The following is a 24,530-nucleotide window of genomic DNA, read 5'->3' as shown; positions in this document are numbered from 1 at the left end:
ATTTCAGAGCAAAACAGAGCGATGATGTCAGTAAAAAAAACAGCAGAGAAAGAACAAGACATGCTCCTAATTACATGACAGCATGATAGACTACAAAACTTTTTTTTCTTTTTCTTTTTTTACATAGTATAAACCTTACCTTACCTTTCCTGTTGGTTGGACTCCACAGGAAAGGTCTGATTTTGGATAAGGTTCCATATATATTTTCTTGTTGTTAACAAATCCCATGTAAATACCACACTTAAAATCCAACAATTAATGAATGCTAGTACACTTTCATGTAAGAGTCATATATCTAATTCCTATATCCCTTATTCATATCTTGTTCCATTACTATAACCATAGAAACTGTAGTTTATCTTGAGCCAAATCCCACTGTCCTACTGCGTGAATACTAAAGCATTGTGTCGCTCCACAGCTGAAAATATGTCCCTGCTCATGCGCTGTTAACTTTTCTTTGAGTAACTTTTCTAGTGTCCAGCTGTTTGACAAATCGCTAACATTTGTGACCACTTGCATGTTCAGTAGAAACCGAGCCACAAACAGGCCAGAGAAGTAAAATAAAAAGTATTCAAAGACAGTGGATAGAGTTTGTTACATACAGCTTGTTTGGGGTTTTTCATTGGCTTTATATCTATCAGATAATATTTAAAACTTGCTGAAACTGCAGCAGCTAATGCCGAAATGATTCACTTTACAATCAATTTGTAAAGTGAAAGAATGTTGACAATTTGTTGTGCCATTTATCGAGCGTGTTTTTTTTTTACTTTCTACCAACCACAGGTTTTTTTAATCTTTGTTAAATGAAATGCTGAACTTATTAATATAATTCAATATTTCACAACATTTCACAGACGAAATAACCAAGTCATCAAAAAATATTCAACGGAGAAAATAAGTACTTGTTGCAGCCCTTCGGCATAAACACGATTCCGTGTAAAACAAAGAAATTCCTTGTAAATGAACACAGTCATATCCTACGGCCAACCTATTGAAGAGGTTGATTTTTATCCAAATTGAGGTATTTAGTTAAACAAATGATTTTAAAAATCTTGTATTCCAAACAAATACTTGACTTTGATGAACTGAGGTATGCATGACTTTAATTGTCTAATCTATTTTTCCCATACTAAATCAATTGTGCAAACATGGAACAGCACAATTAAAAACAACTTAATTTCCAAATTTAATTACTTAAAATGTCTAAGTCATTTCTTAAGCAATCTCTCAAAGTGGAGTAAAGAGTGAATTTGCTGGAAGTAGTCAGCTGCAGATTAATATAGATGTGGGTGTTCTGTGAGACACAGACTAAAGAAACATTTGCAGCACTAATGTTGATAATGATGGAAAACATCACCCAGTAAAACTGTTTGACACTCTCATGTTTTTAATATTTCTTAACTTATATTAAAACTCTGCTGCACAATAGGAGAAATAATAAGAGATCTTGGATGCAAAGGCTCTTCAAGGCGTCTTTCCATGCTTTGTCGACACCTGCCTTACATTTCAGTGTAATCTTTTTAAAAAATGCTGCCACACCAAAATCAAGTAAAATCCATTTATTACGATTCCATCAAATAAATTTATAGCACAAACATGATTTTAAAAAAAACACCTGCCTCTTTTGATACAGAACAAAGGCAGAAAACAGAGATTACAGCTTTGCTGCAAAGCACACGGACACGTTAGTACGCCAGTAAGTTTTTCCTCTGCTCTGCTCATCTTCAGTCCTGAGACAGGGAGAAATATGAAAGGTAGAAGAAAGCTATTCACAGTGCTTGGAAATACTGAAGTGGTTTTGGACCCCTCTCTCTGGATCCAAGTGTACACAAAGTGGTACCAAATCCCAGGGTAGCCTTTGGTTTTTGTTATTGTCTCTGTCGAGAGGAAATGGTGATAGGAAAAGAAAAACAACAACAACAAAGCTTATACAAATCACAGCTTTCATCTCCACCGATCACAAAGGTTCATTAAATGTCTCTTCTCACCAGAGTGGACAATATTTGCTGGGACCATTACCTTGAACTTCTGGATGATATGAATGTTTTGGTTCCGTCTGATGAAACTTTCAATTAGTTCAAACAGGCCTCAGCCAGAAACACAGCTGATTGTCATACACTTTCATGGCTAGTTCAATTTTATGGTCCGAGCTTGAGTGTATTATTTTTTTAATAAGCACAGAACCATAAGTAGTAGGAGAGTGAACTCGAGTCCACCGAGCAAAGAAAGTTTGTTAGAGCTTCACTGTGAGTGACATAGAGCGTTTTTTCAGAACAGTTCACTTTTGCTGTGTAAAAAGTGATAATTGAAAAAAAAAAAATTCCCACACAGTATCCGGGCTTTCCGGGAACCCTGATCACATGGCCCACGAGATGTTGGCTGTGTGCTCTTTGGCCTTCATGCGAAGCACGGCGATGCTGGATGACCGCCTCTCAAACTCAGGTTTGGTGTCAAAAGCTGGGTTGCTTGCCGGCGTGAGAAGCGAGTCTGCACTGAAGAAGTTATTGAGAGAGACGTGGCCAAATTGGTTCTGCTGATTTGGGAAGCCCATGTAGCCATGGTCAGCAGCAGTGGCGGCCGAACGAGGGGAGTGGGAGTAGGAAGTGACACAAGGAGGGGAACCTCGGGGCAGCATGCAAGAGGAGACCACAGAGCTGCCAGGAGCTGGGCTCGGCCACAGATTGTTGGGGATCTGTTGGGTGAAGAGGCTGTTAGATACTACAGGGAATGGCTTCAATTCATTCCAGCATATGCTACAAATTAGTTTATATGGATTAATAACTGGGCTCGTACAGACACTGTATGCTGACCTGTTATCTGTGACATACTATTTGAAAAAATTTCAAAGAATTGTAAATGCAGGGTTACAGATATGATCTTGTACAGTAAACTATGACGCATCCTGGGTACAACATAAAATACGTATGAGATGTAGTTAACAAGCATCTAGTTTACAGAAGTATTTTTCACTAAAAATTGTTGTTGTTGTTTTAAAAACGTCCTCTGTTATTTATATATAGTTATCTCATGCAACTGGAAAGTTGCAACTGATTTTAAACTTTTACTGTAGAGCTAAAGTTTTCTAAAAATTACCTAAAAAAAGAGAGGAGAACAGCAATGAATATTACATGGTTTTTACACTGACAGTGTTCTAATTCAGTTTGAGTGATCCCCAACTGAGCCCAGGTAAGAATAAAACAGGTCATTTTAACTAGATTTCACAGTGAGTGCTTGGGCATCCCACATGTTGTATCTGGGCAGAGACTTTGCCTAAGCTAGAGTATTTTCATCAGTAAGCAAGTGTCTGCTTGAAAGGTCAACTAAAGCGTGTAAAAACTACTTACAGGAATCTTAAATAGTTGCATATTAACAATACAATAAATGTAAATGTGGACAAACATATTTTTATACAAAGAGTGAAAACTTAAAATTATTGTTTAAAGGGTTGTGCTTGTAATGCGTCTTTCCATGAAATTTTAAGTGAACATTTTTCAGTGAACCACTGATATGATTACGTTTGATAGTGATGTGTATGATTATCAGTCATAGTGACTCCGAAGTAGTTTAAAATGTCCTAAATTCAGTCTAAAAGGTCATGTGGCCAAAATTTAGTCAGGGAGCAGTAGGAAAACACAAGAGATACACTCATTTGATAAGATACAGTAAACACTACATGGCCGATTTTTAATAAACTTGACCTTACAGAAGGATGACTGTCTAACTTAAAAACTCAGAGTCTACTGACAGCTTGATCACATCCAAATAATTTGATCCCGAGACAGTGCCAAATTTTCAATTAAACTGACAGGACAGGCCAATGTAAGTAAGGAGCGTGCAAATTTCCTCGGTTACATTTGGTCCAAAAAAAGTGACTGAAATGTGCCACTGTAGTTTTAGTCACTATGGCCTTAATGCCAAGTCAACTAATATGTCTGCCTCTTCAAAATACTCCTCAAATTGCACATCCATAGTAACCAAACTGGTAGAGCTCATTTTGTTGAAGCATGGCTTTCTGAAAATCAAATGACAAAATGCCAAAAACCAAATGGGACTGAATAAGTTTGTTTTGGGAGTCAGATGAACATCCTTAAGTTAAACTAGCATAAGAATCGACTGGTGCCCTTTTGACCACATGCATCATTGTTAAGCATGACTTCAACTTTTGCACAAAAATCAACAACAGCCGAAAACCTCAGTGACAGAAAAAAAAAAGAAAGTTCTTTAAAAGCCACAGCAATGCACTCCATGTCCAGTGTGTTTCAGCAGAGAGAAACAGCCAGTGCCAACAGGGTTACAAGTAGGTTTGTCCATTTAATGATAGTAATGGGGATCAGCTGTATGAACAGGCATGGCTCATATCCAGGAGAATCTATCAGAAACATATGTGAGGAAAAAATGTGAGACAGTCGGACAGAATTCTAACCTGGTGTTCGGCCAGGGTATAGCAGAGCAGTGACTCTGCCTTTTACTACACTTTATTATTTTTGCCACTTGGAATCAAACACGTCAGCTGTTTGTTTTTTTCAAACTCAGAGTGTAAACGCGAATCTCTCTAAAGAGCTGCTGTGTGCATATTTACAGCTCTGAAAACCTAAAAGTCTCCACAACAGTTGCAGGCCTGATGTCCATTTTTAATGTAACACCTACCAAAAGGAGAAAAAGACAAAAAAAAAAAAAAGACTGACATTCTGCATCTCTTCTGAAGTTGGAGTCACCATTTTTGGACAGGTGCGGAGCTCCTCATCTTTGTAACTGACCTTTGTCCAAACAGCAAGACAAATCCTCAGCCAACATGCAATCTGATATAAGCTCATTAATTCAGACATGACACCTCACAGCGACTCTAATCAGTGTTCAGCCTCCTATCTGAAGATGGGTTTCATAATTAGTGATTTATCGAGCAATCGTGGCCGAAGCACTGATTTAAGTTTGAAGTGACCTACATAACTGAGATGTTTAGAAAGGAGTGAGAGTAAAGAGTTCATATTCTTTATAAAGCACAGTACTGCCTCCAGCCCATGCAGCTGACAAAGAAATTCCTTTTCTTTTGACGCTGAGAGTCCATGTCCACGAATGCTTAAAATGAAAAAATAAAATAAAATAAAATTCTCAATACTTGCCTGTGTGTAGCTGTCTGTCCTCGGTAGCACGGATAAATCGTAGGCGGCTGCAAAGTGACTTTTGGCTTGTTGGATTTGCCCGTAGCGCTCTCTTTTCCTCCACTTTGCCCTTCTGTTTTGAAACCACACCTTTTAATAAAAAGAAAAAAGAGAGAAATATAAAATATGTTTACATTTATTAATGTTATTTCTTCCCAAAGGCTCAGAAAGCGAGAAAAGTAGCCAATCTATTTAAAAAAACAGAAACAAAAAAAAACATCAGTGGACATGTCCGTACATGAGTCATTGCTTTGTTCTTATTTGGCAGTATTTTATTTAATTTGTAAAAAGAAAGTAAAATTGTTAACATGGTGGTGTTGTTGTTTTTTGGGGCGGGGGGTTGTGCGTTTTATGTGTTGCTGGGTCTGACCTGTGCTTTACTCTCATTACTATGAAAAACACCATGTTACTAAAAATCCAACACTGTGTCCAACGGGCACTGCAACATTAAAACTGATGTTTTTGTTTTTTGGGGCGGGGTTGTATGCTTTACTGTACAGAAAAATTAAAAGAAATACACATGTAAATTTATTTCAAATATCCAAACCTTTATGTTTATATATTTACGTATACGTAGGCTATATGGGTTTGGGTATTAACGCCCGCTGCCGTTAAAGGCTCCTGTTCTCATTATGTTTAAGCAAAACATGAGTCGGTCAGTAAACTCTACCTGCACTCTAGCCTCTGTTAATGAGTTTTACCTTTGAAGCCGTCCTCATTGCCAGCTGTTCCATTATTCTCACATAAACATCTGGATAGTTTGTTATAGTCTTCTTGAAACACTTTCTCCAGCTCCTCCTGAGCTGCGCATAGCAATGGTGAAGGTCGTCCGGTGTCTCCTCTTTTCTTGTTCTGCTGGACACGTTACTGTCGCACTTTTTTGTCTTTTCCTTTCATGTCATCCAAATCGGTTTTCTCCTTTTAGATCCGGTTGTCACCGGTTTTTCAGACGCCTCACTGCAGAGTGCAACAACTGTCCATGGGCCTCCCAGAGGTCAGAGTGCAAGGTGAACAAGAAGATCCAAGTTCAAATCTTAGTTTTTAGTTGGCAAAGCAGAAAACTCAAAATCTCTAACTGTTGCCTTGACATTTTAGATAACATTGAATTGTGCTTTGTTTTATTCTGTATTTAAACATTGGTGAGGTACAGTGTAATTATCCGCCGGTGAACAAGAAGATCCAAGTTGGCAGAACTTGTAAATGTGGCTTTCTCAACAATTAACGCACAACTCTACCTGCACTCTAGCCTCTGTTAATTCCGTCCTCATTGCCAGCTGTTCCCTCACATAAACATCTGGATAGTGTGTCTTCTGAAACACTTTCTCCAGCTCCTCGAGCTGCGCGCTGGTGAAGGTCGTCCGGTGTCTCCTCTTCTTGCTGCTGGACACGTTACTGTCGCACTTGTCTCCCATGTCATCCAAATCGGTTTTCTCCGATCCGGTTGTCACCGGAGACGCCCGCAGAGTGCAACAACTGTCCATGGGCCTCCCGAGGTCAGAGTGCAAGGTGTCTTCATCTGTTTTTGGCACACTGTAACTGGCTACAATACAAATAAGTGATAAGTTAACAACAACAGTCTCAATTTGCTAGTCACTGCACCAAAATATGTAACCTACCTACTAGCCTGTATTGGAGATTACATTAAATTATTTTATATATCAGATAATGTTAAAAATAGATTAGATTAAAAAAATGAAAGTAAAAATTCAAAACAAAATTGTATTTAATAAGTAGGAGAATAAAACTAAACGTCATCGATAAGATCGACTTCGGGGAATGTAAGCTCTCCCCCCCCCCCTCTTCGCGTACACATTTGCGGGATAACTTTTGACTTCGCAAAAATGAGCGTAACAAGCTTGTACTCACGGGTTTGATCCCCGCAGGGAGAGGAGCGGTGCTCGCCGCTCTGCAGCCCGAAGGCCTGCACACATTTTGGGGAAGACTTGGTGAAGTACTGCGCGCTGTCCAGGCTCTCCATGACTTGATCCATGTAGTAATCGCTGGCCTTCATCGCTTGGCTTTTCAAGGCAAACTTATCCTCCATGTACTCCATCATCTTCACCGAAAACCGCTCGCTCTAATCAAATGTCACCATAAAAAAAGAAAAAAGAGAAACTAATCGCTTCGCGCACCGACGAGTAGAGAGACGTCTTGTAAAGCAATAATTCGCCGATGAAGATAATTTGCTCTGTCTTGAAGGCACAACGTCTTTATAGCCCCAAAGAGAACGAGATCCTTAAAGAGCACCCCCTCTCTGAATATGAAAAAGCGCCCTCCTCCCACTCCTCCTACGCCCTGAATCCAAACCAAACAGCAGTTTAAAGTGATTGGAGACCCACAACGAATTCGAGGAAACAATCAAAAGTGACTTTAATTTACAGCATGTTTAGACGTCCAAAATGAGGCAATAATTTTTCTACAGCTAAACCTTTCAGCTGAAAATGGGATTTAATTCGCGTCTTTGGAAATGTTGTAAGAACTCTGCTCGTGATTTATTTATTTGGAGGGATATTTTAACCTGCAGGCAGCAGAATAAAGTCAACAGTCAGATGTTCTCAAACGGAGGAGATTTTATTGGCGTGAACATGTAAATAAGTGTGTTATATTTTGCAGTAAGTCATTTAAATTCGGGGGATTGATTTATGACCATTTTAAAGAAAAGATCATTTCTGAAATTTCAAACCAGTAATAACGATATAAAGCAGATTTGACATTTGCGAATCTGTGAAGAAGTAAAATAATCAATCATATTTAATTATTAAAACAGGAAGGTGGAAAATGCGTTCGTCTTTGTCGGGTAAATTATTATTATTATTATTATCTTAATTATTAAAAAAATCTGCTTATTTCAAATCCTTCTGAAAACCCAATGCAAGATTTTCTCTCTTTTTTTCATTTATTTGCACCCACAAACAGATCTTTATTAACACCGTGGCACATTCCAGACTTTCTCTTTTACGCGATCAAAATATGGATTTTAAGAAGTGATTTTATTATTAGTATTCTAACACGATAATAATGTAAATTTCATGTCTGGTGGCTTTAGACTAAGATTCATTTTTAGCTAAACTTTAAATTACATTTCGACCTGCGCGGAGGATCTTGTGCATTGCTTTGTAATGAGAATCTAATATTACGGCTGCAAATCTGCATGAAGCTGCTGCTTGATGCTTGCAAAACTAACTGAAAACTTTTTAAAAGCACAAGACGAGAAATTCTTTTCAGTTGGAATAAAAACCTCAAAGCATGCTCTCTAATTAGAGTAGACGATGCCACTGTTGTCTGCTGGGTGAAAAGAGGATTTTATGAACTTTAGCAATAAACTTAAAAAGTTCTATTACTGGAATATTGATCATTCCTTTTTTTCTTAATTGAAAGTGTAGTTTCATTAAGCCCTCAAGAGCGCACGCACACACACACACACACACACACACACACACACACACACAGGACCCAGCTGCGAGTTTTTCACCAAAAAAAAGAACAGGAAGAGTTGTTCTTCTGTATTTTCTTATTGTAAGAATTATATTACCGCTAACCAAAGCCCATCTTCCACCTCCACATCTCCACCCTGAGCTACACCACCTGCGATGCACACCGTGCATAGCTTTGGTTCGCTCGAGGGTCAGTGGCAGTTACCTGGGGCTGCATGGTGCCACAGGAGAAAAAATAAAAATAAATAGGTGTGCTCTTAAGTAGCAGGGGGTGTCTTAGCCTTCCTACATGACCTTGCAAACTGGCTCATGCTGTGGAGAAAATGTTAAAAGTTCACTGTGGTTTGGTGGGCTTTCTGCTGGAAATTCCAGCCACAATAGCTCCTGCGTGGTTCTGCAAAAATGGAGAGGCTGGTCATGAGTTGATCAGTCAGGCTAATTCTATAAGTACTGCTGCCAGTGTCATGTGAGCAACCTTGAAAGACGTACAACTTGACTTTAAAAAAAGACAATTCTAAAGTATATGATTGAATTGAACTAATTCTCAACCTTTTGAGCCTTAATGTGACTGAACATGATCAAGCACACAAAAAAGCTGAAGCTGAACAGGCCACTTCAGAAGGCATAAACATGACATCATGATGCCCAAAGCTACCCTTGGGTATAATATGATTTACCGAAATGTCTTCAAACTTTGGCTGCATGAAACACACACAGAAAAAGACCAAAGTTTATTTTCCCCAAAAGCACAAACTGTGAGCTTATTGATGCCACTCGAGTCTGCAGAACATTTGGCTGAATTTCAGAAAGTGAAAGCAGCGCGTTTGTTTTCATTTTGTTTGCCATTTGCTTTTCCATAGTCAGGCATTCCTGAGCACTAACAAGCTTCAAGTCTCAGTGATTTCACTAAGTCTTCTGAGTTCATGTTAACATGTTGCACAGGTCCCCTATACGGCTGAAACCACTGCAAACCGTCCAGTTAAGTAAGCCACGCTAATCGAATGCTATGGTACAGTACAAGAGTAAAGGAAATGGTAAATACATTGTTTATAATAGTATAAGCTTTTTTATATACCAGGGAAATTATAAATGGGAAATTCGTTTGTCTTTGTCTTGTCATTGTGAAGATATTTTTTTTGTAGACTATAAATTTCGCATTTGATTAATCAATTAATACATTAATAAATTAATATATTTTCCCTAATACTTTGAAACATATCTAAAAGGTTTAGGCTTAACAAAAAAAAAAGAATCAATGAACAGCAAAACAGTCTCTATGACCTCTGTGTCATGGGAGACGCTAAAAGACATCAAGAACTTATAAAAGCACAAAACACCAAACATAAACCATTATTATTGAAGTAAACTGCTGAAACCAGTAGCAAAAGAAAAGGCAGATTAGGCATTATCAAACCAAATTTAACAAATAAAATCATATCACATCAATTATTATTACAATACAAAAACTGCGTTTCTTATTTACTTCTTCTCATAAAACACATCTTATATTTTGAGTAATCATAAAAAACAGACATAAAAAAGTGTGTCTAAACATTCATTTAATGATACATTTGATAATGAAAACATTTCCATTTTCTTTTTCTCAAACTTGCAGTTAGAGGGCAGCTTGCACACTCTGTTCTTACTCTGACAGAGTTACTAATAAAGTAGAAATAAATAGAATCCAACTCCTCCGTCATTTTTATCAATAAGGGTTTTACATTCTAAAGCATTTTTAAGTCAAGCAATATATCTGTGCAAAATTAAGGACTTTTTTAAAGAATGTACTTACAATTCAAACCCTTTAAGATTTAATATTGACTAGAAAAAATGTAATCACTTCAGAGTATATTTTATTTTCTTGCAACACACAAATTTGATGTCAACATCATGCCACACCCTTATCCTGCATTGCCTCACCACAGCTTTCTTTATTCTTTCTTTGTTTGCATTAGTTGGACCACCAAAAACCTCCTACACATTTAAAGGTCTGCGTGTTTCTCATGTTTTAACTATTTTAACATCACAGTGAATTATTCTGCAAGTACACCTTCAGAAATCTTTCCAGATAGCCACTGCTTTCTTTAAATTGTAACCACTGGCCAAAGTTAACATTTCATGTTTCTGTTAATTCATTTTCAAACATTCAGAAATGAATAGGAACCAAAAAGCTGCCAGGAATTGGTTATAACTCCACAACGTACTTCAAAAATGTTCAGCAAAAATGTGCAAAATTTGCAAATTGTAGTGAAAACATGGAAATGTGGTTTTATGGACTTGAATGCATTTAAAGACAGCACTTGGAGAGATCTGGATGCAGAGTTCAGTTGACATGGCAGATGAGGCTGAGAGGGACATTCTTGGTCTTATCTAAATGTGCAGTGGAGCTCTCATTTTACAAGGCAATGGATTTTGGATCTCTTGGGTTACGTATAATTTACCCATAATCCAAACGTAAAGAAATGAAATGAAGAGTGGTAGATAACAGCTCAACAATATCACTTCAGAATAGGAAGCTGCAGAAAACAGCTCTAATGGCAAATCTGAATTTGTGTCAAGTAATACTAGTGACGAGACATAGGCACAGATAGGCCACGCACACCTGTCTGTAAAGCAAAGCATCAGATTTGACTTATGCAGTACTGGTATGATCACAGTCTACAAAAAAGCCCCTAGAAGAATCAGTCTCCTCGCTGCAGGAGAACAGTGCTCTCCAGTTTCACAACAGCCCCCAAGTGGGCAGGACCACCACATCTCTGGCATGCGCCACTCTCCAAGACAAAAATCCCCATCAGATCGCGTACAGTCAAAACACAGCCTCAAGCCATGCTTAAGTGAAAGACAGAAGGAAAATAAACAGGCCGACATGCATTTCCTTCCAGGGAGCCACTCTGCAACTCTGACTATTTGTTTTGACATTCATTAACTTATCATTTTCAGGCAGCGGACCAGCAAGGAACCTTCAAGCCTGATGTTCACTGCCTTCAGTAGGGTTTGTGTTTGTGGACGGACGCCTTGGCTCTCCGAATTCAAATACACAGACAAGGCCATTACGATCCACGGCAGAAGATAAAGAAAACAGTGTTCCAAATCTAACACCAACGTTTGTGCTGAGAACATAAGTGCAGTCATTTCACGTGCACTTTTGGTTAGCCAGCGCTTAACACAAATGCAGGGCAGTCGAACTAAAATTCTGCACTTTCATAAAGTCTGCTCTGAGAAAGCAACAGAAAATTGGAAAAGGGTAAGACTGATCTCATAGTTACAATCTGTATTTAAAATCTGCATGGAGGCAAAATGACAGCATCCTAAGAAACAGGCAATAAAAGTCCTGGTTCTTATTTCCTGCCATCATTTGCATATGAAGCATGTCATCCACTCAACATTTGTGACTTTGTTCCATGTGTTTCGGTGCTAGTTGGATGCAGTGAGGTTTGGGCAATGATACTTGAGAACACAGTATTTGATTCTTGAATGAACATAATAGAACCGCCTGCAGATATTTGGGCTGGTCTGAGTCCTGTTGGCCTTAATTAATTTACAGAAAAGGGAGTCTTGAGTTTTCATCTGCTTTTCCATCTCAGTGCAGGCAATAAAACTGCATTAAAAATCAAGCTGACCGGCAAAGAAAAGTCACATCGAATTTTAATAGCTAAAGATTTATCCACGTGAGCTCTTCCAACGCATATTTTAGTAATCTTTTGACGCGAAATGCATCAAAGCACATATAAGAAAACTGCAACTGCATCTATTAGAGTGTGCAGAGCCAGGGCAGGAAAAGTGGTGACCTCAGTAAGGAGGCTTTGTGTTTTTACTTGTGCACTCTGTCCCTTTTCTTGCCACCTCCCCAGCCACCGCTCAGCTGAACCGGGTTGTCACGGAAGGAGATACGCTCCTTTTTTGATGGGGCAGACGTGACTCGCGCAGGAGATGGGACTTCTTTTCCTGCAGCCAAAATGAAAGAAGACGGCATCAATATTTAACATTCAAAACAAGCAGCGTGAATTCACTTTGACTCATACTATATGTGTTTTTAAACAACAGTTGATACTGAGAACTCGTTTTGTAATTCTGTGTCTGCTCAAAAATTGTATAAAATTTTTATAACATGGGTTATTATTAATTTCATAACATAGTTTTCTAGAGGGAAGGCCATCTTTGCAACACACGACATCATGTTAGTTTGCTAGGGTCTTCACATTATAGAAATTGTTAAGTATTTAAAAATGCATGGCATAAAAGTAAATATAAAAGCTTTAACTAATGATGCAGTGTTAAGTAGGTTAAAATATGAGGATTTGTAATATGTATTTAAATGTTATTATAAATGTTCAGAAAATTGAGTGTCAATTTTGTGTGACTCAAAATACTCGAGATGGTGCTGCATTAAATCTCACACTAAAGACTTAAGTGTGAGCAGGCGGGTTTTTGTATTTTTGTTCGGTGCCTCTCAGGAGCAGTGTGTGTGCCGTATCAGAGGGCGTTCCACTTTCACCTGGGGATCAGTACAAAGCTTTTCAAACACACAGAACAAAGGCAGCGCTTCTACAGGGTATGATGCATTCCACGTGTAGAGCGCAAACCCGCAGTCAGCACGGCTGCCTCACACAGGGAGTCCAACAGCACGAGGGGCTCTTTAGGTGGGAGGGCTGGGATGCATCGCACGTTCTATGCTAGCCCCAAATATCCGCACAGCTGGCAAACTGTATAGAATATCCATCCGCTCACAAGTCACACATAATCACACATCTCTAAGTTTTGATTTTGTTCAAGTCTGTTGATTTTCCTTTGCTCGTGGTCTCTCTTAATACACGGTGTTTTGGTGTTTATTTCCACAAACCGCCGGTCAGCTTTGGTGGCTCAGTATATTAAGGAACTTTGTGCAGTAATGCGTTTGAAATCAGAAGCAGAACACTGAACTTTTGCTGCATGTTTTCCTAATAGCACTGCTAGTCGTGCGTTCTGTTATTAACAGTACAGAGTTTTATTTTTGTTTAAACTGCTCATTTTAACAAACCACTGTGACCAAACAAATTGTTTTCAGTCATTTTACTCCTATTAGGGTTGCGAGACCAGATACGCAACTTAAGTAGTTTCCTCTGCACACGTAATGAAAATATTGTGTGAGCCTGGAAATGCATTTTATGGTACTGTCCCAGCAAGAGGTGAGTATCGCATTGCAACAGGTTATAGACTATTTATGTAGTCTTTACTGCTATACCAAACTAAGTGAACCCTCTAACTTTAAACCCCCTTCTTGATGATGTATGCCCCTTTAAAGGCGAAGGCGATTGTTAGTCACACTTTTTTGCGGGATCACGTAGGCTCAGTATGAAGATTTACATCAAAGAAGCTGCGTTCCCTGATTTTACTCCATAAGACATTTCCAAGCCATGACTTTTTGATGACCACTGGGACCATTAGATGCCCTTTCCAAGTTTATAAAATATCTAATTGGCTTTTCAAGAAATATTCTTTCCTTACACATACATCCATATTTCAATTTGCCCTTCACAATTTTGATAATGGGTGTTTTGATCAGTGCGGACAAAGAGGCTTTCTTTCTCCCGGCCACACTCCCCGTAGAGTCTGCCTGCCTAACAGGGAGATGCTCGTTCCTGCTGCTGCACCTCGTGGATATCATTTTGAAATCATCATCGGAATCCAATTTGGCTTCGTTAACATGGACAGGGCTCTCCTTCACTCGGATTCCTGGGCTTGTTTAATGTGGTCATCTGCTTGTCAGCCTGTCAGTAGCATCTTTGTCACTCAAACTCCTGAGCCCCACTACTCCTGACAGAAGGGCCAGTCATTCTTCACTGAAAGGACTGATTTTTTTTCCCTCTCTCTCCCTCGCTGCCTGTTTCCTGTCAGAGGAGAATTTCACGACACTCTGTCCCCAGCCCGACCTTGTGGCTCCCCTCCCCTCCCGCAGCAGACGACCAGCGGACTCGTTCTAGGCTGAATAAGCAGCGGCCTTTATCCCTGGCTCTGCGCACTCAGATCTGTGTGGCCCAGTAGTCATAGGTGCAACTATGCAAACCTAAAGAGATCACATGTAATAAACGCACAGTTACGTGCACCCCCCGCCAAAAGATTTTGAAGAGTTTGAATTTGTTTTTCTCTCTGTGACTGCTAACAGGAGAATATAGAGATATCTGTGACAGTGAGCTCATATGTTTATTGGTCCTTTTTTTGAATGTTATTTTTAAGTCAGAACTTAGTTTCAAGTTAAGGGCAACTTTCAAGAATTGCAATAATTAACACATTTGCATAAAAATACATAAACGAGTTTGCACACATAATGAGTTTTAAATATATATAAATCTCTAAATTTGCTATGAATTATACAGTATACACTACATTTCTCTGGATTAGACTAGATTTTAAAAAACTAAGGGAAATACTTCTGTAAGGACAGTTGGGTTTTTTACTTTAGCATACATACAGATATTTTTTAACACTCTGCTGAGAGACCAGTTCATTATTCCCAGTATCACCGTGATGTTGTGGAGAAAAGTGGTTTACAAGACTCACTTGCATGACTGGAGGAGGTTCTACGGGCATAACTGTTCACTTTGCAACCCTGGCCGACCAAACTGCTGTTGGCCCACAGTCCACTGGTGTGATTTAGACAATCTGTATATGCTGGGTTAGCCTGCATGCACGACACACAGAAACAGACACACACACACAAATGAGGCCCAAAATGAAACATCTCACGCAAGTAGTCGAACAAGCAACAACCCAGCGGCTCTGCAGTCAGAGCATATATCTAAGAAACTGGAGGAAAGGGGCGGCTCCTCTTGCCAGTAAACATAAGTCACACTGCTCCATAATGGCACAAGAGACCTGTGGTTTGTGACTTCAAAGACTTCACAACCATCAGCATCGTTCTCAGGTCTAAACAAACTGCTCCAGTGTGACACTGGGATTTCAACAAGTGAAATTAAGAAATCGCGCCCAGTTGATCCAATTGAAAGTGTCACTACAGAGCTAAACCTCAGGCTTCCCCTCCCCCCCTTCCTCCTTTAAATCAAAGTTGATGAGACAGACTCCAAGGGAGAGGACCTACGGTGTGGGATGTGACTGACTGGTAAATGTAAATACTACATACCTTTACATGCATGCAACTGCGCCACAAAAAAGATTCAAATCAAGGGGGGAAAACAGCATGGCTGGGAGGGACAATACTCACTACGAGCTGCACTCTGCCTCCGCTCAGAATGGATGAGTTTATGTCCGGTAAGAAACGATCACTGAGAATAAAACACAAAATGCTTAGATGATTAGTGTTCTGCATGCTTCACACCAATCCAGTGATTAACTGTCTCCATTTCCAAGCAAAAAAATCATATTAAATTTTTTTAAAAGAAACAAATTATATGGATTATGTCTGTTTTTTTAAATAGGGCAGGGTTAGCATGGGCCTACACACTCACTTATTATTTCTGTCATCTCCCTGATTCAGCAGAAGTTAATGTCATTCTCAGTGCACTGGAATATTTTATTTTATAATGATACAGCGCAGGTCTTAAGATGAATCGATACAGATAGATGCATAAACTTGACACACCACCTTCATCACCTTATGATCTACATTAAGTAGCTCACCTGTCTGAATGCCCATGAGTGGCCTGGGTATGGAGCCACTGCTGAGTTTGATCTTGCTTAACTTGCTCTGTCCTCTCTGCCTGCTGATGGCCCGTCTCAGCCCCACCAGCTGCACTCAACAGAAGAAATGAAATAAAAGGTCACAGGCCGTTCTTTTTTCATTTGGTTAGGTAACATTTTTGACAACAGTGGTAATAAAGAAATAACCGCCTGATCACCATGTGCTGTGGAGAAGATGACATGAGTCTACATGACAGAACAGGGCTTGTGTTAACAGATGCTTACCAGTGTTCAAGCTGAACAAATAAACAGCTGCAGGGCCTGTTCTGTGGCAAGTTTGACACGTTTTAATGCCATTACAGCGTGCCAGCTTTCCCTCATTCCCTCACAGATTAGTGGTCAAAGTCATGTTAGGGCAGAAGGTGGTGTAATAATTCATGTAGCACTGCTGAGAGATGCAACAGGAAAGGCCTCATTTTGTTCCAACAATGGCAGTGACTTGTTTTTCATTGTAAAATTGAATCCAAGCAATGTTTCAAAAGTTTGTGAAAGTGAAAAATCCAAGAGGCCGGTGATTTACGGGTTATGCTGAAATCCCATAATAAGGTCGTAATTCAAAATAAACATTTACGTTGCACTGACAGTAATGCTGCCTTAGATGGGTGTAAACTGATAATTTATTTTGACAGGCCAGTGCTGGAACTAATGATGCATTTATTTAAGCCATTCACTTGCTTTTGCTGAGCTGTAAAAAGAAGAAAAGAGCTTTACAGTTTTCATGGGTTAATTGAGAAGCCGCACTAAAAACGTCAAGTGATAGATGCCTCCCCTGGGGCAGCAAAGGGCAGGAAATGGCTACTTGCACTTCCCAAAGTTGAGAAAGAAAGAGGGAGAGATGGTGCATGAGGAGTCCAGATATCGGTTTTCAAACACCAGCCTGCTCATGTACAGTAAATACAGCCAATACAAAGGGTAAGTAAACACATGCACAGAAATCTGTACACACTGATGCAAGATAAGAACCATGAAAAAAAAACTCATTTAGTTTGATGTACTTGAGCAGCACGGAGAGATTTCTTCTCTCCATTTCCCCCTCAGAACCCCCTACTAGAGCTTCCTCCTGACCTCCTCCAACCTCCTCAATCCCCCTTGAGTACTCCTCCAGGACATCATGAGGGGGGCCTGTAAAAGTCATGCCTGTTAAGGGGGGCTTTTAACCACATTAGGCGATCTCGTCAATATCAGAGAGCCGGGGAGGAGGAGTAGCATCCAGGTTTTGGCCTGCAGCAAAGCAGAGATGAAGGAGAGATGACTTAGTAGTCTCCTCTCCTCGAACCTCACTAAAGGAACAAAAAACACTGAGTCCTGCAAAGAGTCAGTACCAGTACCAATAACAAGTTAAAAAAAAACTCCTAAACAAATGATAGTGACCTTAAAGGACACTTGTGTCAAGAGTAAAACTGTGCACATGCACAAATATAGCAAGTTAAACAACCAAGTCACTATATAACAGACATATTTTAAGGTCAGAAGATTCTTGATTTGTCCTTCAGGCATAAACAATAGATAAAAGATGCCCATAGTTTGTGGATGACTTAGCAATCTTGGTTTTTTGAAGCCAACTAAAGACACAGTAGGGACTTGTCAATCAAGCAGGAGGCCCACAATGAAGAATACCTTGCGTTATATTCCTTTTATAAAAATGGACATCAAGTTGTATTCAGTAAGACTCAAACTAGCATTTGAGACCATATACTCATTAGGAAACCCTTCACTGAGGTCATAAATCAAGTAAGTAGTAGATTTTTTAGAAAGACTTTTATAGATTCTGGAGCAGCCAGAAGAGTCTGCCTCCTTCTGGCAATGAGAAAAAAAATGCAGGTTTAAAGCCGTTCCGCACTGACTTTAAAAGTTGAAAGCCTGAATCTTCATCTTTTATATACATGCTGTGTCACAAACCCAATCTAAATGTAAAAGTGTGAGATGGAATAACAGTGCACATCTGTGGATTAGAACGTCTATCCCCCAGAGATGTAAAGCTTTTCTAACCCCCAAAACTTGGTTTCATGCATTAGGCAACTTTTCTCTAAATGATTCTACAAACATGTCACTGAAGCTAATCTGAATCAAAATAAGGTCTGTAAAATGCAGTTGTCTCTTGCAAACATGTTGGCTGGTTTTGGTCTGCTAAAACATGAAAATAAAAACCACAGTAGGATGGAGCAATTCATACACGCTAATCATCTTTTGATCTAAAAGCATTCTAAGATCCATTTGTTAACTTTGTAAAAACACTGGAACACTGACAGGAAAATGTTTGTGACGATACTTGAAGAGAACCAGTTCAAATTGCATATTATCCAAACACATCAGAAATTAAAAATGTAAATGTTTAGTTCCCACATTTTCAGGCACTGCTCCTGAAAGGACTTCTAACTTGACAGATTAATGTGTTTCTCGATTACTGGAGACTTTTAATGGACCTTCTGTAAGTAACATGAATTTAAATGAATAAGACGGCTAAAGCACATATACGTTTTCTGTTTTGTGCATACGGCTAATGTTGGAAAAGGTAGAAAAAAAATGTAAAAAATATAGAAAAGTATTCTATAATCCTGTATTTTTAGGCATTTGCTAAGTGAAATGTGTGACATTTTAGCAACTCAGGGGTTTTAGTTAGATGTCTGACTCTGTGAATGACTGATGCCCCAATGCACATTGTCTCAGCTCGTTTCTGAAGTGTGCCAATGCACCTCAGTCGTGTACTATGAGGAGAGAGGCTCCACTGCACGAGATAAATAGAAGCTTAGAGATTACGGGGCTGAAATTGGATGCATATGAGTGGTGGACAACAGCCTAAGTTATTTTGACTGATCAATGATAAACAAAATGATTGTGTTTCAGTTTGACTTTGTTGATGACATCAAGTGTGAAATCAAGTTAAATGCTCAGGAGGTAGGGGAACCAGGCTGAAACAAAAATATATACCATTGTGTCCCTGTGACACGAGGACGGATGTTTGGTGGGGTTGGATCTCAGTTTGGATGGAAGAGGATGATTAGAACTCCGTGTGTATATGTATGGATATGTGTGTGTGTGTGTGTGTGTGTGTGTGTGTGTGTGTGTGTGTGTGTGTGTGTGTGTGTGTGTGTCTGTGTCTGTGTGTGCGTGTCTGTGTGCATCTGGAGGGGTTGAGTGGTAATTAAGAGTAGAAATTAGGAGAATCCCTTAGAGGCACACCACACTGGCAACATCTGCAGCACCCAAGACACATGCAGAAGATGCAAATAATTTTAAACAGGAAAAGGTATATCTATATTCTCTTTTAAACTTTTAGAAGAAAATTTGTTGTGCCTCTGCACTATTCTCTCCCTCTCTGTCTCCGTGTCTGGGTATGTAAACTGATACCCATTTCAAGTGGGTTACTCATGTCCAGCACATCCACACAAAGAGCCCGGATAAAATAAACACGCAGCGTCAGATATCTTGGAAAGAATCTGTCATGGGTTTGAGGCTAATCACCTCCAGAAGGAGCTTGACTCGAGGCCTGAAACGTTAGCCCCTGTCGGGGAGCGCTGGCTGGGCCAGTCTGGGGCTGAGCTAGCCAGGCCCCGGGCACTGGTGATGAATCCGGAGGAGGGGGTGTGTTACACAGGTCAGGACCAGGGGAGCAAGGAAGTAGGCAAACCTGGACCCTTTTACAGAGACCCAGCTTCACAGCACCACAAGTTAATAACTGACACAGCACCTCGCCGGCCAGCCTTATAGCAATGCTGTAAAAAGACAGTAGGAATCGTTTCCCCTAGACTGAAGCTGGATAGAGTTACACATTTCTGTCAGATCAGAAAACTGACTGAGGATACAGAATATAAACCGGAAAGAAAGAGAATGCCCTAACCAGAGATCCTTCCATTACTTTATCAGCTGTATTAGCTCAAAAGCATCAGTCCCGTTTAATAAACTGTCAATAAAAGGGTGGGGAGGAGCGATGAAGCTATGGGAAAAAAACAGAGCTGGAAATATTGTTGTAATGTAATATGTTATTGGGATACAGCTATTCCTCGATTGCCAGTTAGCTGACAGTTTATCCACAGCAGTATTGTGCTCACACATAATTCCAGTGTCAGCAATCAAAATGTTGGAAAGTTGACATAATACACCTGCAATTCAAATAAACAATAGATAACATAATGATGCTGTCACGCAGCTGGGATAGCTCCAGCTCCCCCCGTGACCCTGAGCTGGATAAGAGGAAGAAAATGGATGGATGATGCTGTCATAGTCAAGCTCCGTTTTTCATGTATTTTATAAATTGTCAATGGAAAATAATTATTGGAAAAGAATGTTGTGCCACCTACTCCAAAAGGGAACATTTGTTTGTCCGTCACTGTCCTGATGAAAATGCCTTGTAATGCTGGTAAAACAGTGTCTGCTGACAGAAGAGCTTCAAAATTAATGAAAATAATAGAACTCGTTCACATATAAATCACCAAAAAGATCATGGTTGTTCCCATTTTTTAAGACTACAACATAAAATGACAAGCAAATCTGCTCTTCGTCTTCACAGCTAATTCTTTAGTATGTTTGTCTTATGACAGCAGTGGACCTGGACTGATCGCTTCACTTTCTGCTGGCAAATGCTGATGTTCCAGCATCCCTCTGACTGCTGGATGACCGCGAGACTCTCACTCCGTGGATGTGAGGCCTTGACCCTGGTAGGTGGTGGTGGGGTCCAAACGAAAAGACGGAGACAGTCCCTCATGATAAAAACAGACTCCCCCCCCCAACTCTCCCTTATGCTCTCCCTCCAGCGCTTCCCTTCCTTTTAAGTCTGTCTGTGTGTGCACAATGCAAATCCTCTCTGCACCTCAGGGCAGGGCACCAGGACACAGCAGAATATGGATGAAGGTGGAGGGAGGCTTTTGACTCTTCTCAACCAATCACACTACCCCACATATAATCAATCCATAGCCTTTTTTTGACACTGTATTTCCATAACACTGAAAACTCTTTGGAAAAAAGTTATGCCATACAGTGCTGTGAAAAGTACACCCTGACCGTCATGACAGTACAATTAGAAAAAGGTTGTTAGTTTCGTAAAGTTCCAGCGACCGAGCCATCCACAAGACATCTTTCTCCTTTAGACTGATGAGACCAAAGCAGAGATGTTGGGTCATAACGCACAGTGGCCTAATAGGCAAAAACCAAACACAACATATCAAGACAAAAACCTCTCACCAACTGTTAAGCACGGTGGTGGAGGGGTGGTGATTTGGGCTTGTTTTGTAGTTGCAGGACCTTTGAAAATTGCAATCACTGAGTTGATCATTTGTGTTTTAGAGACAAATGTGAGGCCATCTACCCCTACTGCTTTGCAATGGTCCAGTCTAAGACCAGACCAGACTTAAATGGTAAATCATTTAAAATTTTTAAAAATAATCCAAGCATTTGAAATACTCCAGGGTTCAAAAATATGCACAGATCTCTTTTCTTACCTTTTACATAATTTCTGTTGTATCGTGCTGTTGTGTTTTGTGCCTCCGCTGGACCAAGCTGGTAATTACAATTTCTGAACAAGGCAAGTCGGACAGAGGGATCTAACACAGGAAGAAAGAGAAGGTCAAAGCAGGACACGCCAGGCTTTAAAGCAGAAGCAGAAAACCAGGATCAAACATTCGGAAAATATTAGTGCATATGTAACACAGCGCTGTGGTTCAGCTGAGGCAGATGCCATTAGGAGTTAAAGCCGACAAAGACCTGTGTGTCGGTGGAGCAAGATGACAAGAGCACCACTAATGCAATCATGCATTTGAAAGTCTGATCAAAGACCAACCTCCCATTACATGAATATGACATGATACCCATGGCAGAACTACTGTTTCTTGGAACAGAGCAGAGGTGAGGTCACCTTTCACTGCAGTTACACTAAACCACTACAATGAAATGGAATGAAAGTCGCCACAAGACGACTTGTCATGAGGTTTCTTGGCAATAGTTATTTCCTTTGCAGGCTCTTAAATACGTCCAATGAGAGGTGACAGGCCCTGGCTTCTGCTGTCTGTTATGGCTCATTAACATACATGCGGTGGAAAGGTTCACTGCTACTAAAGCACGGCTGAAGAATGAGAATGAGGAGAGATCTTTCTCCTTTTTAGACAACAGATTTATGTCTTAACAGGAGTTATCTCCATTTTGTGAACTATGTAAAGAAAGAAACATCAGCGGAGGTGTAGAAAGATTAATGAACGAAGGAAGCATTGCATATGAGGTGACTAAAGAAGGAAACCACAAGAGTGTTCAATCTCCAATCACAGCATTCAATTTTTATGGGGAATTTTCTAAAAACATACAAAAATGATTTTTTTAAACCTGAACTACTGCATAAATAAGCACACATGCAAACACAAAAGGTCCAAATCTCAAATCTCCACCTATCCCACTCTAAACACACTAACCCCTTTGCTTCTTTTGCAGTTGTCTCTTTGACTTCATCTTCCGAGCTCTCCTCAGCAGCAGAAGTGCTGTGTGGCTGTCAGTAAAGCCCCTGCAGATGGCAAGGAAAGAAACGACAAACAGAAAGTGCCATTCTGCCATTTACTAACAACACACAGTTGCAGCAAGCAGTAAGGAGGAGATGATGATTTACCATTCTTCTAGAATCTTTTCTGATCTTTCAGAGAGACCACTAAGCGCTGAGGTGGAAGTAGGAGATGTGTTTCTGGAATCATAAAGAAATTATTGTCCTTAAAAACATAACTTGAGATGCAGAAATTCACAAAAGGACTACACATATTTAAATCTTTCGGGATTGAATTATGGCTGATCTTTAAGTCATTTCATTTAAGGAAAAAGGACAAAGTCAAAGGGAGCTACACTGGGCGAGTAGGGCTAGTGGTGAGTGAAGGTTGTGTTTGTGTGTCCAAACACAATCTTCGGTGGGGCCAAAAACACATTTTCAGTGCACTCTGATGGTGGCATGCTCCACAGCTGTGGTCTTTAGTAGCAAATGTTCTCTCACATGCCTCGGGATCTTACAGTAGAAATGTGCATTAAAGATTTGATTGTTTCACAGTCTCAGCCCTCTAAAAGTTCATTTAAAAAAGGAAAAGCACACTCATGCTCCAGCTCTTGAACTGATGCGAATAGCCTGAACAAACTCTTAAGGCTGAAAACTGTTGTCTGGTCTGGGGGCTGCAGCAAGAGATGCACCTGTCACTCACATAACTATCATTAACATAACAAGCATGCTGGAAGTGGAGCAGTGCTGCCAACGGACACTACCTTAAAGGACGGTATGGGCCATATGGACATTTTACTTGTTTTCCTTTCCATTTCATTTTTTGTCCTTTATGGAAGCAATCAAATTGTATGATTTGTATGCCACCAAGTAAAAAAATAAACAAAAACAAATATTACCATTTTATGGATTACCAGTGACATCAGCTGAACATCATAGAGAGGAGAACTGAACAGTCATTAAGTGAACCTGCTTATTTGAGTGTATTGCTAGCTGAATATGTGGATAAATGTTGTGGACCATACCAGAAATATAAACGTGATTTAGAGTATGTGTCATCCTCATTTTTATATCCAGAAAATGAAATTTCAACATCTGTATCATTTTTTCTATGCTATACTAAAATCTTATGACATTAACATCTTGCATTATTAGGACCAGTTTGATTATTGTTCCTTGCATTTTTAATTTCAGATTCATGTTTTGTTATCCATGAAACACTTAAACACATACTTCATGTTGTCTGTATTTTGTTCCAAGAGCAATATCATATCATGAGCTTCATATGTGAAAAAGTAAACCCAGTTAAAATCTACATCCGACTCTTTAATGTGCTTAGCAAAGATTCTATTTTTCTACTTTGGGTTGCATTAACAAAAAATGTTAAAGTCACAAATCAACAATGTTTGCTATACGTCCTATTATGAAAATAATTTATCTTCTTTTCCCTATATAACTTTGTACAATAATTATGAAAATCTATGTAAAGCTTAAAATAAACAGATCACGGCCAACAGCTTTTTTTAAATGCTGTGGCTGTGGGTTGTTGTACCTGTTAGAACCGTCTGCTGAAATTCTCTGTGCAGCTGAGTCCACATGTTCCCCAGCCATCCAGGCGTGCTTTGGTAGGGGGAGTATGTCCTGGGAGGGATCAAGACGGGGCCCAGGAGGCTGAAATACATATATCAATTAATGACAGTCATAAGTTACTTTTTTTTTTTGAGTAGACTTTCATCAACTTAGATTTGATTTATCCTTTTTTGTAGTTACATTTTTTTACGTGTGTGCAGAAAGTTGTGCTAGAAA

The 24,530-nt window shown here is 39.6% G+C and overlaps 2 protein-coding genes across 2 annotated transcripts in view; both read right to left on the bottom strand.

Moving 5' to 3' along the window:
* Window positions 1–24,530, bottom strand: part of lrriq1 (leucine-rich repeats and IQ motif containing 1) — a 111,594-nt gene that overhangs the window by 63,926 nt on the left and 23,138 nt on the right. The window contains exons 19-26 of the mRNA XM_031731866.2: window positions 24,277–24,395; window positions 22,854–22,925; window positions 22,663–22,751; window positions 21,703–21,804; window positions 16,208–16,316; window positions 15,792–15,852; window positions 15,131–15,251; window positions 12,409–12,538 (exon numbers count right to left, since the gene is read on the bottom strand). Of these exons, the coding sequence (XP_031587726.2) occupies window positions 12,409–12,538; window positions 15,131–15,251; window positions 15,792–15,852; window positions 16,208–16,316; window positions 21,703–21,804; window positions 22,663–22,751; window positions 22,854–22,925; window positions 24,277–24,395 (803 nt within the window). The remainder of the gene's footprint in view (window positions 1–12,408; window positions 12,539–15,130; window positions 15,252–15,791; window positions 15,853–16,207; window positions 16,317–21,702; window positions 21,805–22,662; window positions 22,752–22,853; window positions 22,926–24,276; window positions 24,396–24,530) is intronic.
* alx1 (ALX homeobox 1) lies at window positions 1,545–8,472 on the bottom strand. The gene is made up of 4 exons (XM_031731869.2): window positions 7,026–8,472; window positions 6,395–6,699; window positions 5,121–5,249; window positions 1,545–2,692 (listed from the first exon to the last, which is right to left on the bottom strand). The coding sequence occupies exons 1-4, from the start codon at window positions 7,213–7,215 to the stop codon at window positions 2,357–2,359; spliced, it is 960 nt and encodes a 319-aa protein (XP_031587729.1). The 5' UTR covers window positions 7,216–8,472; the 3' UTR covers window positions 1,545–2,356.

Source organism: Oreochromis aureus, linkage group 7, assembly GCF_013358895.1.
Source record: "Oreochromis aureus strain Israel breed Guangdong linkage group 7, ZZ_aureus, whole genome shotgun sequence".
NCBI classification, from domain to species: domain Eukaryota; kingdom Metazoa; phylum Chordata; class Actinopteri; order Cichliformes; family Cichlidae; genus Oreochromis; species Oreochromis aureus.
Note: the sequence above shows the minus strand (reverse complement) of the source record. Positions and strands in the feature narration are given on the sequence as shown.